The following is a 19,731-nucleotide window of genomic DNA, read 5'->3' as shown; positions in this document are numbered from 1 at the left end:
ATTCTTAAATTTAAATCAGATAAAACAGCTTTAATTGACTCAAAACATTCTAAAACACATACAGAAAAACAAAAATATCACACTGGAATTGTATAATAAACCCAAAATGTCAGAGCTAACATAACTAGCAATTAACACACTGAAGCAAGGCTAGTTAAAAGAATATACTACTGGAAATACTGCTAGTAATTAAAAAATAAATGGAATATTTAATAGAAGAAATGTCTTCTGTGTTTTACAACAAAGTTATGCCATAAATTAAAAAAGACAGAGAAAAATTAAAATTGAATTTCTGATTATTTTACAAAAATTGTGGAAAATAAACAAAAATATTAACATGTACATGCTCACTGGTTTTAGCAATACTGGAAAAATATTTTGATTTTAAATTAGTTTCTGTCTCCTGCCTTTTTAGTTTTTTGCAGAATCTGTAAAAATTAAATGTAAAATTAAATTATTTTGATCACATATCGCAACTTTAAGCTCAGAGTCATTTGAGGATCGCCAGAAACTAGAAAAAGCGACAATTCTTTCTGTTTTTACGGTTTCTAGCTCTATTAAATGGTGTCATTTGGTGGTGTCATTTTTTAAAGTAGATAACACATCCTCGACTGTTCCTGAACGCATCCTCTGTAGACAACCTATTCTACTAACCTCGAGACTCATCTGTAGCCATGGCTTTCTTACTTTAATGAGAACCTTGGGTCCCTTCCCCCTTGGAGCTGAAGCTGGAGGTCAGAGGTCCCAGCAGCTGATGGATCATGGAGGGTTTTACCTTCTGAACCCAGAGGTCAAGTCCCACCAATCCCAGCAGAGAAGCTCATTACAGCTGCTGTCTGAGGCCTTCATGATCAAGATTGGAGACTGAAGGAATCACAGTGGTGGAAGCGTTAAAGGCCACGACCGAGCGTTTCTAAATGTCTGTCGCGGGGCTCGTTTGTACTCGATGATTGTCGTTTTAATTACCTGCTTTTATTTTTTTTGAACTGCTGTCAGGTCAGGTAAACAGAAGGTCCCAAATGTTGCAGCAGGTTAGAGGTCGATCCTGAGATGATGTAAAACCAAGACTGAGCAGCTTTTATGTATGTTTTATCCATGAATGTGGAGGAAAATGTCAAGACTTACTTTACGAAACATACAATTATAGAGGAAGATCTGTGATTTTGGGTAAACAGAATTAATAGTTTTTTATGTTTTGGTGAAAGGTGGTGGAAAAATTTATATTTCACAAGAAAAACCTACATTTCAAAGCACAATATTTATTTCTTTGGCTTAGAAATAGTTGAGTCATTGATGCCCTGAAAACTAAAGCGGAAAAAAAAAACGAGCTCCAGAATGAATGAGTTCATCAGCACCTCCACATGTGACCTTTTGACCTCATCAGGCCGCTGACTGACTGTTTCCTCTGAGTCCTACAGCTGACTAACGTCTGCTGAACACGCTTCAAGTCACAGCCATATGGTAGTTTTGCTAATATATTTCTCTCTGATCCAGTTCTGACAGGATAAAGACAGAAGCAGGAAACTTGTAAAATGAAAGAACAGCAAATAAGCACAACTCTACAACTGTTTTCGTATCACAAACATATTCTATAAATGCATGTTCAAAGCTGCAATTGAACTTCATGGACGTGCAAGATATGACTTTAATGAGTAATTTAAAAAAGCAATATTCAACATGTTTTTCCACAACTTTTAATTAAATAAAATATTAAATCTCTGATGGCTGTTTGTGTTTAGACATTTTTCAACAATGAAACATTTCAGACATCAGAAATGTTTTGTTAAAACCTTCTGAAACAGTTTCTAGGCGTCTTCTGCTCCTTTCACATTTTTACTTACTGTGGGTTCATTTTTCTAAGCAATATAGTGTTGCACCTGTACGGAAACAGAACAACCATGACTAGAAGCAAACTAAACTCACAAACCTCTTCTGTACAGTGTGACAAAGTTAAAAGCCATAAATCATGAAAAAAAGCTGAATTTCTTTAATAATTTATTTTTACAAACGTTGCACATACCTAGAATCTACATGTAAGACATTTTTACAAGTGCCCACCAATGTTACTATTGAGGGGGGGATAAAAGATGATTCTAAGCACAATACATATTTTACTGCATACATTTTAATTTGTTTAGTTTCCATACTTGTTTCCTGTCTTGTTTCCTGTCATGTAAGCACTGCCTGTAGTTCAGCCGAGTTCAGTGAAAAACTTGTAGAATTTTTGTCAGGTGACTCAAAGTCAAAGCTGAGTCACAAATAGTTTAACAGTTACGCATGGAAGCACAGCACTTTAATTTTTTATTAATTAATTAATTAATTAATTAATCTATTTTTACAAAATCTGTCAAAATTAATTACTTTTGGCAAATTTTCAGACCCTTTCAGACCTGTTGATTTTTATGAAATTTCATGATTTTAGGTTAAACTTGGTGAAGTTTCCCTAAACGAAAAGAACATTACAGATCAGTAGTTTAAGGACCGTTGGGATCTTAAAAATTCAACAGGTTTTTTTTCAGTTTTTGCAATTTCTGGTTCTGATAAATGCTGTCATTTTGCCAAGTTGCCAAAAACAACTTGCATTTTGAACCCACTTAGGCTTCAGACAGTTGATACAAATTTCCTTCAAATTCATGCAGACCTGATCTAGTTTATTTATTAAGTCTGTACAAAAAAATCTTGTTTTTGTTGACCTCCAGTGGTTGTTTTTCATTTTGTTGCAGTATTACGGAAATAAATGTCAGTGCTGGTTGTAAGTAAAGATGCTCCACCATCAGCTACACAATGTAATGACGCTAATGTGCAGCTTTACATTTTATATAGTTGATAACAGTGATATAATTTATCTTTTACCAATGCGGGTGTTTAGTCTCAAGATATAGAAAGAAAGATATTGAAACTAGTGTTTCTGGTGGGACACATTAGACACACATAGTATTGTTGTAGGAGAATTATAGAATCTTTGTGAAATTTCAAGATAATAAACGGTGCGTTTATGACCAAAAAGTCCCCAAAACCAGCAACACATTATTTCAAATACAAACCGGCCTCGAGGCTGCCTGAAGAAAAAAAAATTGTGTGGACAAAATGTGAGTCTCAGATTGTGAAAGCAACACGGATCTCCTCCAACTTCCTGAGGCCTGCAGGCTTTTCCATGAAAGAGGAAACTCTGGTCCAAACATCCCACACAGAGTCATGGGAGAGTCGGATGACAGAAGGATTATATCACATTTTAACAGAGCTCAGAGTCAGCTGGGACTGTTCATAAAGAGCCTCAATGACTGTATTATAGACGACTGCAGTCTGAAAGGTAAAACAGCAGTCATACAGGGCTTTAAATATTTTTTAGTTGTTTTTAATTCCCAGAAGTCACGTTACTGTAGCTGGCTGCATCTTATGAACTTAATTCCTTTTTGAATAATGTCTCATTAAGTGTCTAGTTTTTGGACTAAGGGCTCATTTGTGTGAAGATTTAAGCATCAAAACCAGAAAAAATGGGGGAAAACAGACTATTCACTATTATTCACTAATTTTTCAATTATTTTCTCAATAAATCAATGAATTGTTTTTGAACAATTTACTGATATTTTCCAGATTTTACCTCTTTTATTAAATTACAGATAATAAACCAGTAGAATGAATTTACATCTGAACCGTAATAAACGAAAACAGGCCAAAACTATAAATAAAATAAAATGAATCTATATTTTTACATTTTTTCCTGTATTTTTTTTATCTTGTGTGACTGTGAAATTAAGTTTTATTGTACTTTAATCAGCTAAAAATATTGAATTATTTTACAGATATTTACCATTAGTTTTATATTTTTTTGTGATTCCAGATAATAAACCAATCAAATCCCATAAAAAAATATGAATTTGCTTTGTAACCATAAAAAAACAAAAACAGGCAGAAGCTGTAAATAATGTACATATGAAAAATCTGTTTTTGCTTTTTTTTACTGTATTTTTTTTTACTTTGTGTGACCATGCAATTAAAAATCTTGCTGTACTTATATCAGCTAAAATATATAATTATTTTACAGATATCTGACAAAGCCAAAAGAAAGTTACAGTATGTCACTGTTTCATGTACATAAACTATAAGTATATACAATTTTTGTGGCACCCTTGCTACCAAATTTTCATTTTTGTAGCAGATTTTTGTCATTTGAAATGTCAGAAAATTGTGGAAAAAAGTCCAAAATTATCTCCTCAAAGGTTTTATTTTGTCCACAACCCAGAGATATTCAGTTTCCTATCAAAGAGAAGGAAAGACGTCAAAAAATATTCGCCTTTAAAAAGTTTGGATCAGAAAAATACCTTTTTTATTGAAAAAAAGAATACTAAAACTGATTTCTAACTCTATCAAATTGTTGGCTATTTATGTAATAGTTGATAACTAATCAAGGATCCCTGATATATATATATATATATATATATATATATATATATATATATATATATATATATATATATATATATATATAAAAAATCTAGTGTAGTCACCATTGCAGTTATAACGGAACAGGCAAACTACTGGTCAGACTGCAGAATTAACAAACACTGAAAATTGGATTTTTACCTGGCTATAAATGCCACAGTTGTGTTTATACAGTTATTCTATGCAGTGAGTCATTTATATCAGTGCTAAAAAGGCACCTGATGTCCATTTTAGCTTCAAACAAGCTGTTTAGATCAGTAAATTTGGGGGTTTTTTCACTTGTGAATCTCTAAAACTAAACAAAAAATGACAAACAAAAAAGCTCACATTACCCTAAAAAATGTCATCAGCTCAACTAAATAGTACTTTCCCCCCCATTGTTTTATTTAAATCATCATACATATAGCTATAAACTGACACATTTGGATATTTTGTGCTGCAGAAATCACCATATGTTAAGCTTTCTTTTCCTTTCTTCCCAGCAATCATCTTCAACAGTGAAACTAAAACCTCAGATTATGAAAAATGACCCAACGTTTATTATTAGAATCCGTCCTGTTGTTCTGATGGACAGATGGACCGTCCGTCTGTCTTTTATTGGTCCAGGTGTGTCGAATGTCTGAGTCTCGTTTGTGAACAAAGGAAGCAGAGCAGCAGATGATGTCATCCTCCAACCGCTGAGTTACCGTCTGAGAGTCGGCCGTTGTTGTCGGTTGAATCAGTGATTATTACCGTCTGTGTGCTGAGGTCACCTTCCCTCACAAAGACACTGATTTGTTAATAATTCAGACTGAATCTTCATTATTTCTCTTAAAATGCAGCTTCAGCACAATATCTTGTATTGTTTTTACACATATTTTCTGTTTCTTCTGGAGTTTCACTTCAGAGATTCTTATGAAACTACTTCTGTAGGCTCATTAATTAAAGTCTATCATGAAGTCACCGATGTCCAGCAGCTGCTCCTGTTGGCTGAAGGAGCTTTGCATTAAAACGGCAAAATATGTTTGGCTAATCTGACTCAACACAGTGAAGTCAAAAATCAAAACATGCAAACAAATGTCGAGCTCACATCAGATGTGGATTTGTGTCAAACAAATATGAGGTTTTTATGTAGTTTTGGCAGGTTTGAGACTTTAATAGCTACCTTCAAAAGAACTAAAGCACACATATTAATTCGGAATGTGTTTGCCAACAGAGTCAAGCCTTTTGAGATTGAATAGAAACAACCGTGTTCCTATTCAGAAACATATTTTACAATAAAATAGATTTTTATTGCCATTTGTACAGGTTCATTACAGCACAGGCACACTGGAGTTCTTTGTGGGTTTTCCAAGTATATACGAAAAATAAACCATGAAGAAAGTAAGAGCAGCAGCATAATAAGAAAAAAATACAAATATACATTTTAAAAATAAAATTAAGCTTGTTTTATTTAAATTTTTTGCAATGTGTGACCATATAATTAGTTTTAAATAATTTTACAGAGTCTGGTCTGCTTCTCCATGAAGCTGTACTGTTAACGTTAGTCTGTTTATCTTTTCCGGGGCTGCACAGTGACGTAGTGCTTAGCACTTTCGCCTGGCAGCAAGTAGATCACTGGTTCAAATCCCGGGGTGGGCCTGGGATCTTTCTGCATGGAGTTTGCATGTTCTCCCTGTGCATGCGTGGGTTTTCTCCGGGTACTTCGGCTTCCTCCCACAGTCCAAAAATATGCTGAGGTTAATTGGTTACTCTAGCTGTAGGTGTGAATGTGATTGTTTGTCTGTATATGTAGCCCTGTGACAGACTGGTGACCTGTCCAGGGTGTCCCCTGCCTTCGCCCGAGTCAGCTGGGATAGGCTCCAGCACCCCCCGTGACCCTAGTGAGGATAAAGCGGTGTATAGAGAATGGATGGATGTTTGTCCTCTACTGTCACTCTGTTTTATGGCTGATATGGTTTAAACCTGCACCCTGTTTGCTATCTGCTCCTCTTCAGAATGATTCGTCCTGGAAACAGAATTATCACTTTTCCACCATTAAAGTCTTTGTTTAAAAATGTACTTTTACGTCGTCCAGCACACATGCTGTTGTTTCATCCCGTTTCCTGCATTGTTTGCTCTTCACCGTTATCTTTCAGTTCCCAACCTGTCGGTCTGCAGTTCCCACAGCACAGATTTGTTCTTTTTTTTTTTTTTTTGTTTGTTCTCCATCAGCCTCGACCTTTACACCGCCTCCACGCACACATATACACACTTGTCCCCTTCGGCTAAAACCAAAATGGGTTAATCTCTCATCACTCAGACTGCGGACTGCGCCAACTTCATTCAGAGACGGGGGCCGCTGGCTCAGGTGTCACCGTCCCTTCTTCTCACAAAGGAAACCCGATCTAGTGGCCGTTCAGACACACATGGACAGAAACTGGCTGCAGGCTTTAAGGACTGCTCTGACTTTTTACACTTTCTCTATATTTGTCTTCGGTTTTCCATCTGTGAAAACATTTGATCGTTGTGCAGCATTAACCCTCGAAGGTAATTCCACCGCAGAGGGATTTCAGGATACTGTTGCACTTTCCACATCTGCCAGAAGAAGCCCAATGGGGTCGCTTTTGTCCAACCAGCTGCATATCTGTTAGAATATATAGACACTGATCTACTTTTTGTTTCCTAAGCGAATAGAAAGTAGCATACTTAGATCAGAACACATCTGTAGTGTCTGCAGCTGTTTGGATATCGGAAAGGTAGTATAACCAGCAGCATCTGAGCCAAATGACCAGAAAAACTATGTTAAGAGGTCAAATAAAAACTCAAATAAAAGTGGAGGTTGTCACATTATATGGGACTGGACAATTACATCTTTAGTTATTGTTTTTCACTGGAAATTAGGATTTTTCTGTGACTCACAATGGGCTTTTTCTGGTCCATGTCAAAGTCTCTAAGCAGGGTCAATCTGGGTACAGTTGTGCACATTATTCAACAGAATAGACCATTCCCTCACCAAAAATCTTCATTGTGTTGGAGTAAATGTACTCCAAAGTAACAAAACTGATTAAGAAATGTAACTTCTGCAGGTGAGTTTCCTTTGTTGCTGTTTTACACCTTCTCCAAAGGGGTGCCAAAAGTCCTCTATTCAAGAAAAAGCCTAGAATTAGCAATAATAAAAGATCAATTATTATTATTTTTTCAATCAAATGCCCCAGTTTATACATTGTTTTTTAGTCCATTTAAAGCGAGTCAGAGTTAATCATCACTAATTGTCCAGTTTAACCTGCAGGAGGCTGTGAAGGACTTTTTAACTTCTACTTAGGTGCAGAACTTCAACTGAATAAGCAGAAAAAACATGTTTAGAGTTCAAATAAAAGTTCAAATAAAAAAGAAAGTTCTCACTAGACAAATACGTGTTTAATTATTGTTTTTGAATGGAAACTAGGGTTTTTCTTTTGCTTAGAATGGGAGTTTTTGGTGCATGTGCATGACAATAAACATGATTAGTTCATGCACAATTAAGGTAAGGAATTGGCTTTTGACAGAAATCTGCACTTTTGTATTATTTCTGACCATTTCCTGACCAAAAAAAAATCCATTATGTTTGACTAAATTAACCTCAATTTAACAAAAGTAGATGAAAAATGAAACTTCTTCGGGTGATTTTTCCCTTGTTGCTTGCTTAAACCTCCTTGGAGAAGGTGCTAAAAATTCCTCTATGCAGGAAAAACCCTGTAGAATTTGCAAAGTCTTCTTTTTTTAAACCTTAAAGTTGCCAGTCTCAAGATTCTTTTGAGTCTGTTCACAGTGACTCAGAATCAAGCAGCACTAATAGTCTGGTTTAACCTGCAGGGCATCATCAAGGCTCCTGTGATGTATTTTACTGTCACAGAAGTCCAAATAAAGTGGAAGTCATTGTATTTTAGGGGAATTTGACAATGACATGATAAATTATTTGTTTAAAATGGAAATCAAGGTTTTTCTGTGGCTCAAAATGTCTTTTTGAGGTGACCGTGTATGACAGTAAACATAATTAATCTGTGTATGTGTATTTTTTTTTTGTCCCTGGTTCAACAGATAATCTGCATTTTTATATTTTTTTATGATCATTTCCTGAGCAAAAATGTCTATTACACTTGAGTAAATGAACCCCAAATTAACAAAACTGTCTAAAAAACTACTTTTTATTCATATCATTGTAGGTTTTGGAGAAGATGCAAAATATTCCTGTCAAAATTGCAAATTATTCCTGTTTTCAACTTTAAAATTGCCACGTTAGAGATTGTTTCTGGTCTGTATACGGAGTTAACGGCACTAATAGTGTTTCATCAGCACAGTTTTACCTGCAGGAGGTCGTGATGCTCCTCTTTACTGTCACACATAAAACAAATTTATGATTAGCAGGAAAGAAATCAGCTGTTACACATGAGTGAAAAAAAAACTTTACCCCCGTTCATGCAAAATGTCTGAACCTTTATGAAACCTCAAGAAAGCTGTTATTTTAGTCCGGTTGTGGTAAAAAGGGCTTTAACCAAAGCTGTACTGTACCTTAGTGATTTATTTACACTATTTTGTCAGACTGGTATTTAGAGAAACACAGAAACTTTTTAACACCCATGTACTGGTTCTGTTACTGGATGTTCTGTTAGAAAGAGGAAGAGGATAATTATGTCCCACATGCTGTTCTCTCTCTACCTGCTGATATTATTCTGTTCTCGGATGATCCTGGTTCTACTGTTTAAGTTCTGAAACATCATATTATCTTTAAGAGGTGAGGAGCTAATGCTAGTCTGCATGTAATACTAGACTTCTGGACTATATTTAGGTCAGTATTCTAGTCTGTAGGTGTTGTACTGTTATGGCTGGTTGGAAATACTTGAATTAAGTAATGTAGATGCTGTTTGACTGAATGGTGGTTAACTGCTGTCACTATTTTTAAGGAAAGTTTGTCTTGTTTGGCAAATTTTATTGATTTTTTTTTTTACAAAATAATGAAAATTACAAATTTAAATGTAGTTTGCTACATTTTGGTCCTCCTTAAATTTGCATTTAGGACTTTTTGGGTTAATGCAAACTATGCATATGCATTTCAAAAATTAGATTGTGCTGCCTGAACTCTGGCTTGAAGTTCTTTCATTCATCACCAATTTCTTCGTATTTAAGGCCTCCTTTATTTTGTTTTTGGATCGTTTGGGGGTAAATTCTGCAAAATATGGATCTCAAGAATGAGATTGTGCTGCCTGAACATGGGAATGTGGTTAAGTTTTATATTTGCTATTTGTTAACGTTCTTATAAAATAAGAAGAAAATCACTAATTCACACAAACACACAATACTTCAACTGTTAATATTATTCAGCCTTTTATGCATACTTTCTACAAAAAAGACTAGCAGACTAGCTATGCACATGTATTAGTGCTTCTTGTTTACATACTATTTGACACTATTCCTGTCATTTAATTTTGGAGAAGATGCCTGAAAACTGTTGGGTTTTTACTTCTTGCTTCTGTCCACATCATGTTCAGTGTGTTCAGGAATGCTGAGGCTTTGGATGTGATTTTCTTCGTAATTGTTGAGGCAAATGACATGTTCTGAAAGTGTTTTTTGTTTTTTTTTGAACAACTGAATCATCCTGAATGTTTACTCAGTTCATGAAACTGCCAGCTGGGACGCTCTTTGACTCATAGCATCAATCTGCACATCCATGTCATCGCGCTTGCTGGAAATTGGTCACTTTCTGGCTTCTTTCATCAAAACAGAAACCACATCTATTGTTGTTGTTTTAATAATAATAATAATAATAATAATTTTACTATTATTGTCATCATTACAGTGTGTGCTTTAGCTGTCCTATAACTTAAATATTCACTTTTTCCTGATCTGTCTTCTGTTTTCTTTTCCAGGGCCGACATGTTAAGACAGGACAACTGGCGGCCATCAAGGTCATGGACGTCACCGAGGTCAGTATCACCAAATGAGTGTTTATTTGAGTCTTTTACTTTAATAATCAGGTTTCCATTCAAAACAGGTGCAAAATGTAACCAAAGCTTGCTGAAAAACTAAGAGAAAGCCATTTTATGTATGTTTGAGCTCAGGATTGGTGGCACTAATAGATCTTTTTTACTACAGACATTTTGATATATCCGAGGTGTATTAATGATCATTTTGGGGCGTGTTGATTCACTTTCATTTAGCTTATTTAAACATCTAATGGAATAGACCTGGATTGGATGTTACCTGGACTTTTTCTGCTGTGAGAAGTCCAAATGTCTGCCATAAAAACTTCATATATTCTGCTTGAGTGCCATAAAACTCTTGCAGAAGATGTGGAAAAGTGCAACAAAAAGATGCAGAAAACATGAAGGAAATGAGTAATTTATGCTTGCACATTTTATGCACATACTGTATTTGGGAAAGATGATTTTAGTTGTGCTTTGGTGCATTTTTCTTTTATTGAAACACCAACTTCCCCACAAACACATTTCAAATACATTTTTTCTTTAAATGTATGGTATTTCCACTCCAGTTTGTTCGTGTATGAAACAGAAACATGTGATTATTGTCAAAAGTCACATTTTTAACTACATTCTGGCTAAACTGCTACTATTGAAAACTATTTTCTGTCATAAGAGGAAGTGAATGAAGCAAACTTGGTCTCCTGTTGACTTCACATTTTGGTTTTTCGTATGTTGCTGTGAGATTAGTACAGAGCTACACTGATCTCCAATAGCAGACAAAAAAAAAAGCTTTTTGCAGATTTACAAGTAAAAAATATTGTGTTTAAAATAGTCAGTCAATCCCCAAAGCTAAACCTTGCCATACATATTTATTGATGACTTTTTGGTTGGTCAACTTGTGGGATATGGTGTTTAAAAGTGGCCTTGTGAGGCTTTTAGTGAGGCACATTTGAGGACAGCTCAAGGCGATTAGGACCCAGCACTGAAACTGGAGAATTACTGCAAACTGAAGCATCTGTGCTGTTTTAAACTACATAAAAAGTGAATATCTCCTTGATTTAGATGTGCAAACCCTTTCTTGTACTTTGAATATTTAGAATTGATGACACATTTGGTTTTGTTGCATTTCACATCATAAAATGGTGGTAATTCTTTACTGAAGCTTTCAATTTAACACCAATAACAGTTTCCCCGACTTCCCTCCTGCTCTCCATCCTGCACCCAAATGTCAATATTTCCTCTCCAAAAATAGCCGGGCTTATTATCACAAGGCTTCCAAAACTTTTAAATGCTCAACAGATTTTCTCTCCCCTGAATCAGGACAGTTTAGCCAATAAGTCTGCCGATAGTCATAAGAGTTTCTTACTGTGTATGCACTCAGAAATGTCCTGCTAGTCTATTTAAAGTCACTTTTCATGTTAACAATCAACGACTAGATGAGACAATAAGAAAAATCCTTCATAAACACATATTTACGGTCACTCTACCGCTTCCTGCAGACATCTTAAAGAGTAACAAGAGTATCAGCGGCCCTTTAATCGGGGTTAACAGATACACTGAAGAGGATTGGACTGTCTGTCTTTTAGGGTTTTATCTCAAAACTTATAATACCTTAAATAAAGTCCCTCTTTTTTTTAGGACGGGGGCTGTGAAATAATCAAATAGGTAATCTGCAATATTAGCAGCTAATTAATTCAAAGTAGATGTTGCTGTAATGTGTGTCTGGATCATAATTTAATTCTGGGATACAAAAAAGGGATTTTTCCTGTCCACACTATTGCATTGGAGGATTTTTGGAGACCTAAAGAGGTGAAAAATTCTGTATTTTGTAGATAATTAAAAAAATATCAGAAAAAATTGTCCATACATATCCTTTAAATAATTATTGAACTTCCTGGACTTCCTGAAGTCTGCAAAATCTATATGTAAGGGTTTCTGATGCATAGTTCTTCCCAGAATTTACTGGAAAAACTTTTGATATACATAATTTTGGTACCATATTCGAATATTTTGCGGAGCTGTTGGTTTATTCTTGAAGCTTAACCCACCTCAAGAATCCTAACGTAGTTCTGCTGTTGTTAGAGACTAATGGACCATGTTATTGAAGGGGATTCCAGATATTGGCTGCATATGTTGAGCAGTACTTTGCATTCTCTGTCTGGCAGCATTTATTTTTCGATTGTCGCATATTTACCTCCTCTGCAGTCTTTTCCCCGTTCGTCACCCCTTCATGGTTTAACTGTGGCTGCAGTCCGACACACCAGTAAAGGAAAGAATGACCACAGCAGTTTGGGCTTGTCGGGGAAATCAATCCAGCATTAACATTTTGTAACTCAAGTAGAAGAATGAGCATGAGAAAGAATAGCTGGTGTACAGATTTTGACATCCATTCATGTGTGTGTGAAGCAATTTATATTTGGACTCCCCAACACTGATATCTTGTGTTTGCTAGACTAATATTTTTTCAGATTACTCGAGTCTTGTCATTCACAGTGAACTTGGTGGTGGTATAGATATTACGATAGAATAAAGCTTTATTACACCCACAGTGCAAACATTTAAAAAACATAAGTGGAAAAATAAAACCAAAGATTTACATATGTACCTGTTCAGTTTGTCCAAATTCCTCTGGATGGACAAAGAACAATATCACATATATCAGTAATATTGTAGATTCTTTCATAAGTAGAAATACTAACAGAAAAGTAGTACTATTGCACAGATTTGTATATAAGTAGAAAAATACAGATGTTGCACAGATTCTTGTACAGTGTATATATGACTAACTGTGCCTCTAAAAATAAAGAATACCTGATTTCTATTTGGCTGTAGTCACCGTGTGCAGTTACACTCGGCTCCCAGTGCTCCTGCCACATCCTGAACACTACCTTATGCACCGTAAGTGTCAAAACAGCCTTCCTCCAACTTTGATTTCATTATGGGGAGGAGGAATATGTCACAGGTAGTCAAATCTGGTGGATACAGTCAAGATTGTGTTGGTGTGGTCAAAATTTAGTTGGTTTTCAAAGCACTGTGAGTGGACATCCATTAGCATGACGGCACAGGAAACAGTTCAGGGTATTTATATTGATCGTTGTCCCTCAAAAGCCTCGGGATGTTACAGGAGAACTTACTTTGATGGTTTGAACTCTAAGGAGCAAATTCATAATGCAGAACCCTGTGAATGTCTAACAAAACGAGCATGCTGTTGGTTTTGCTGCTGACCAGATGTTCTCACTCTTGGAAACTTTGGCCCGTCCAACGAAAACTGCTGTTTGGTCTCTGGATGGTAGTCGCAGACCCTACTCTCATCACCACTGGTGATCCTTGAATGGTTGGGTCACTTTAACAGAATTTCATGGTTTTATTCAAGCTGCACAGTGAAATCACAAATATGGACAGAACAGGACTTCTAGAGAGCGTTTTAAGTATGGCAGAAGCACTGGGAGCAGTTCATCGCTGCACAACAAGCCATGTTCAAATTAGAAACGTTTCTTTGCTTTTTGTAGTCTCAGAACTACTTCTTCTGTGTGGATTAGTTGCTTATCAGTAATGTATTTTCCCAAACAATCACATAATTCTGTTCTTTGTTTGACAATCTCTTACTCTGAGGGACAAAGAGGAAGAAAGAAGTGGCAGCTGGGAAATTACCCATCAGTCTGTGTGTGGCCAGATAGTAGACTGTGTGTAAATACTGGATATTGATTAGACATGTTGTTCACCTTCCTGTCTGTAAAACACGACAATGCTGAGAGAATTTGGTCAGTGTTGACCACACAGGAAGTTTTAGAGAGCTCTCTTGAAATTCAGGCATTCATTTGGAAAAAAAAACAAAAAAAAAACACAAAACAAAATTTTGATCCACAGTGCGTTAGTGAACTAGTTTACTTCATGGTCCAGCAGAAGATATTATTCACAACTGCTTGTCTTGCCGTGTGTACTATTGACCAGCAATTAATCAGTGGACTAAAAGTTAAAAATGCCACAAGCTAAGTTGCACTTATTGGATAGTCTTGACACAACATCTCAAAAAAGCAGTATATAGAAGTAGTTTGTGTTATAAAGCACAGATGGTCTACCAATTAAACTAAGGTTCATTACAGACTTGTAGAAAGCAACTGACTAACTTTACAGCGCCAAGAACTCAACCTGCACTGTAAAAGAACAGTTCGGTAAAAAAATAAATATAAAAAGAAGGTAAAAATCTGGCAGCAAAGGTGCAAAAAATATGTAAACAAAATAGTGGAATAATGTATTGCTAAGCTATTGTAAAATAGTGTAAATTTCAGACAAATGAATAATTATAACCCCCCTACAAGTAGAATTCTGCGTACATTTCTACCTCAAAGTTTCTATTGACTGTCAGTATACATTAGTACATTTTTCTGTGGTTTTACTAGATATTATCTGTAATGTTACCTGTAAAATAGTAAATTGTTATAAAAATTACAGTTAAATCTGTTTAAAATTTTTGCAATGTGTCACAGTTTAAGTTTTAAGTACTGCTGAAAAATCTAGTTGACGGTCAAATATTGAAAACTTACATCAAAAGTTGTGGATGGTACCTCTGACTGTGGCCTGCAGGAACAAATCTACATTTCCAACTGTGGAGATCAAAGAGGAGAGATGAAGGAGGCACAGCAGCATTTGATGGGAAATGTTTATGTATTCGTATGAGCTGAATCACTGAAGAGAAATACACGTGTTGGGAACTTGAGCTGTGGCGGTTGCTTCATTTTTTTTGTTTTTTTTCTTCAGTTCCACCAAAATGTTTAGAGTCGTCCCGTTTCCACACGGTTCAGCCGTTTTCTAAAATAAACAGTTTGTCTGGACGCCGGCCAAGAATGACAGTCGAGCAGAGGAAGTTGTTTGCATTGGAAAAGATTGGGGTTTTTACATGCACGCACACACACACACACACATATTCCATGTAACATTTACTTGTGTGTGTGAGGCCTGTGAAGGAAAAATCACAGGAGCTTTCATACACTCACATGTCACGAATGCAAAACAACAGTTATACGTCCGTGTGTGTGTGTGTGTGTGTGAGTAAGTGAGTGTGTCCACTCTCAGCATATGTGCTCTGACCCACATACCACTTCCTGTTCTATATACAGAGTGGGAGGGAGCGACGGACAGGAGATAAAACTCAGTGCAGGACTTTAAAACAACCTTCATTCATATCACTCCATACTGATAAAAGCACATCATGATATTAATAAATGAAGAATTTCTACTGAGATTAAGTATTCTGCTTAAAATTTCACAGTAGGAGATTCGGAATGAAACAAAGAATATGCTGCTAATAGACAAATCGCGCAAACACAAATGAATAAATCCTTCCAAATGTTATACTGTGAAGGGATCAGGGGAGCTGAATTGCCTTCTTCACTCCTTACTTTCATCAGCTCCATGTTCTGAACGGCAATAGAACGGCAAGAGCATGTGTGACATCTTAACGATTCAGTGTATAGGATTTAGGAGGATCTGTTGGCAGAAATGGGGTTTAGTATTCATAATTGTTAGTGTATAAGGATTCGAAAATAAGCATTGGTGTGTTTTTGTTGACATACAACAGCGCTGTTAAACTCATTGTGGTTCAGGGGCCACATTCAGCCCAGCTTGATCTCAGAGATCATAGAAATGGCATGAACAATAAGGAAGAAAAGAATTACAAGGAGGAAGAAGAGGGGGTTGAGGAGGATACAGCTGGTTGAGACAAGGGAATCAACCATAGGGCAGAAATGTAGGACGGGCATGAATATTGGCCAGTTGCAGTGCCTTTTTTTGCTGCCTGTAGAGCCAGCCTGGTCTTTCTTTCTCTCGATTCCCACAGGAATAAAACCAGCCATCCATTCAGAATTCCAGTTAGGAGAATCAGGATATCATCCTTTAAAGATGGCGATGCTATTCCAAACACTGTGGGGTTGGAACAGATCAGCTTACACTGTGGAAAAGGCCGCGACTTGGGGAGCGCAAAGGGGATAAATGTATATATTTTTCAAAAGCCTTTGACCTTTTTTGAATATATATTTTAAAGTTCTTTCAAAACTGTAAAAACAAAAAAATCCTTTCATGCCAGGCTTGGACATCAAATAGCAAAATATTGGACTGAACCAGTAAAATCAGAGTAGAATGATCTATAAATCACAACAATGCCATTTTTTTTTCTTTATTTCAGTGCAAAAAAGTACAAGTACATTATGAAAATGTTCACATTTACTGAACTATCTTTCTTACAAACAAAATATTTCAGCCTAAAATTTCTTCAGAAAAAAACTGCAATTTCAAAAATATTTTGCCACAGTTTACAACGATGAAGTTCCACCAAACCAAACTCTTTTGTACTGAAGCTGGAGATTGACATTATATTATACAATGTTCATGGTAACTATTCATTTTCACTCAGTTAGTTTTAACACTTGGCAAAGTCATCCTGCAGACTGGATTGAACCACCTGGTGGGACGGTTCTGGCCTGCAGACCCTGTTTGACACCCCTGACACAGAATGAGGGTTTAATATCGACAGAGGGAGTCGGTCCTCTTTCACTCCGTGTTGGACTGCCATCTTTCTACTGTAGCTTTCAATGGACAAACCAAACCCTGACTCTAGAGAGAGCCTTTTGTATGTTGTGGGTTTCCAGCAGCCACCATAGGTTCCCCTTCACGTAATCTATAACCTCACCATCAGATGTCATTAAATTCTACAAACGCACAGTTTGTAGGAATCTCTCAGATAAGGAGAAGAAATCAGCTGCGGAGTGTTTTTTTTTTTTCAGTGAAGGTTCAGCTGGAGTGCAGTAGGATTATAGGAGGAGCTACTGCTGCTGCCTGCTTCTCTCTTCATCTCTCATGCATTTCCCAGCTTCTCTCTATCCTGTCATACATTGATCCTTTTTTGTCACATTTGCTTGTGTTTTTTCCTCTTCGCTTCTCTTTCTAGCACAAATCCTGTCTTTAGTCTTCCATCTGTCGCCATCTTTCTTTTCAGCCTATCAGCTCTTGTTTTTTTTTTTTTTTTGCAAAATGAGAACAAAAATGAGAGAAATGACAGACCGAGTGAAGTCATCTTCCGCCTTAATAGGAAATTGGAAGGAAAAGGCGGAGATGTAGAGAAAAACTTGTAGCTGCAGCAGTTTTCTGTGTCTTGTCTTGATAAAAGGCAGCAAGATTCAGGACTCAATGGGGAAGAAATCAATCGTGAGAAGTGGGGAAACTCCACAGCAAGCATGTTTTTTTTCTATCTTGCTTGGCAAATCAATTGCTTCTCTTGCCATATTTTCCCCCTTGGTTTCTTGGACTGAAATAGAAACATTAATATATGTCATTTCTGCATCTTTCTGTCTGTCTCACCTCCCACTGATCTCAGCCCAGTCAGAAGTGTGAATGAAAAAGCGGGACAGTGTTGAAGGTTCAGGTTTGTCTTGAAGAACGAAGGAAGATAAGGTTTTTTTAAAATGTCTGGACATGTTGAACCAAATTACCCTACATGCTACACATTCAAACACTGGTTGTATCTTCCAAAATGCTGTGTTTCTATATTTAAAATCAACTACCAGGTTATATAAATGACATTATCACTCAGTTTGTTGGTTTGCCAGTGAAACTTCTTCATTGGGTGGATCAGCATGACAACTGATCCATATAATCACTGTCCCCAGAATTGGATTGTAATAACTTTTTTTTCTTCACCCAAGTCTCAGACATGTACAAGGATCTGAAAATAATGCTGCATCACACACTGCAGGTATCAAGGAGCAGCACACCACATTGTGGGGAGACAGATGGAAACACAGAGACCGTGGTGCAACAACTTGCTTAAAAATACTTTGCAATGAGGAAAATCCAAAGCAGGAGGCTAAATGAGGCTGGATGAGAGAATAGTTGGGGAGAAGTGGTCAATATGGGCAGTCTGTTGTTCAGAAAGAACTGGAGATAATATCTGTAGCTAATGTTAGCCTCAGAGGCTGCAAATGTAGAATGTGGCCAACAGTGTTCGCTGCTCTTGGTGCCATTATGGTAGCCATCCTGATTTTAACTTTGATTAATCGAGGCAACCCTGAAAAGTTTTTGAGTTAGTTCTGGGGGTTTAAAACTCGATCTGTAAACATCTAACATTACCAAATATTTGGAGCCAAACTAGATTTCTGCTCCGATTGTTGAAGGGAATGAAACCAGGATAAAACAGCTCAACATTCTTTTAATGTGAGTCCAGTTACAACAAATTTAACAAGGATCTTACAAAGTTACAGCTTTTTTAGTACGAAATTCTCTTTTTGTGTTTCCTTGCTCAGCCACAGTGAAACAATATTAACAAAACAGGCTCTCCAACTTTGGAAAATCTCTGCTTGATTTGTCTGATTCACAAAACTGAAGCCCCATATTAGCTTCAACTGTAATTTACAGGTTATTTTTGCAAATGTGGACTTCGCTCTGCTTCTTGTCCAAAGTAGACATATGAGGCAGATGACAGGAACACAGTGAGTGTCTAAAATAACGCCTGTAATGAGTCCCTCCAGGTCCCTGGTCGCCTGTCAGAGACATGTCAACCTCTGCTGGCCTCCGTAGAAGCCAAAGCCTCCCTCCTACTCAGCTTCCATTTTCCATTATGCTCCCATTTTGCGGCCGTCCGCTCCCCTGGGATCGCGGTTCTGTTTGCTCCGCTCACATTGTGCGCTGTAATACTTTAACAGCAACATGGCCGCCACCGAGTCTCCCCACCATTTCATGCCCAGGAATGATAATGAGTAGCTTCAGGACGCCTTGTTTTGAAGGACTGGGAGGGAGGAAGAGGTGTAATGATGGGATACATGGACACGGGACTGAAGTCATTACGGGAGACAATAATGGAAAGTGATGTTTCAGCGACGGGAGTGTCCGAGATAAATGTGCAGTGTACAAATAAGATGGAGAGAGGGTGATGTCATGTTGTAGTTGAAGCAGCTGTATCCTGACATCCAGGTCACCTTCTGCTGCCTCCTCCATCATATCTGTTTCTCTACTGTGTGCGTCTGTGGTCTATCTGTTGAATCCAAATTATGCTTCCTGACAGGCCGAAGCTTAAGCTGATTGTAGAGCTCAGTATAGAAACCTGCCAACAACCCCAGGGTCAGACGTGTTTCACAAGTCAGAGTTGTGATGATTTGAATATTAAATGCAGGCAAAGATCTCAGATGGCTGTTTGTGTTTAGACATTCTTCAACAATGATGCATTTCAGAGGTCTGACTTGTGTTGCTAACTTCCTAAACCCCAAAGCAGTTTCTGGATATGTTGTTGCTCCTGTCATATTTTTACTCAATGTGGGATCTTTTTATTTACTGCAATATCAAGTCCTGTATCTCTATGGAACTAGCATAACTGTGGCTAGAA

General features: G+C 36.9%; 1 protein-coding gene across 1 annotated transcript in view; it reads left to right on the top strand.

The window, feature by feature from the left end:
* Positions 1 to 19,731, top strand: part of map4k4 (mitogen-activated protein kinase kinase kinase kinase 4) — a 133,811-nt gene that overhangs the window by 53,592 nt on the left and 60,488 nt on the right. The window contains 1 exon segment of the mRNA XM_051958885.1: positions 10,308 to 10,364. Coding sequence (XP_051814845.1) covers positions 10,308 to 10,364 — 57 coding nt within the window.

This window comes from Acanthochromis polyacanthus, chromosome 14 (assembly GCF_021347895.1).
Source record: "Acanthochromis polyacanthus isolate Apoly-LR-REF ecotype Palm Island chromosome 14, KAUST_Apoly_ChrSc, whole genome shotgun sequence".
NCBI lineage: Eukaryota > Metazoa > Chordata > Actinopteri > Pomacentridae > Acanthochromis > Acanthochromis polyacanthus.
This window is presented reverse-complemented; position numbering and strand designations above follow the sequence as displayed.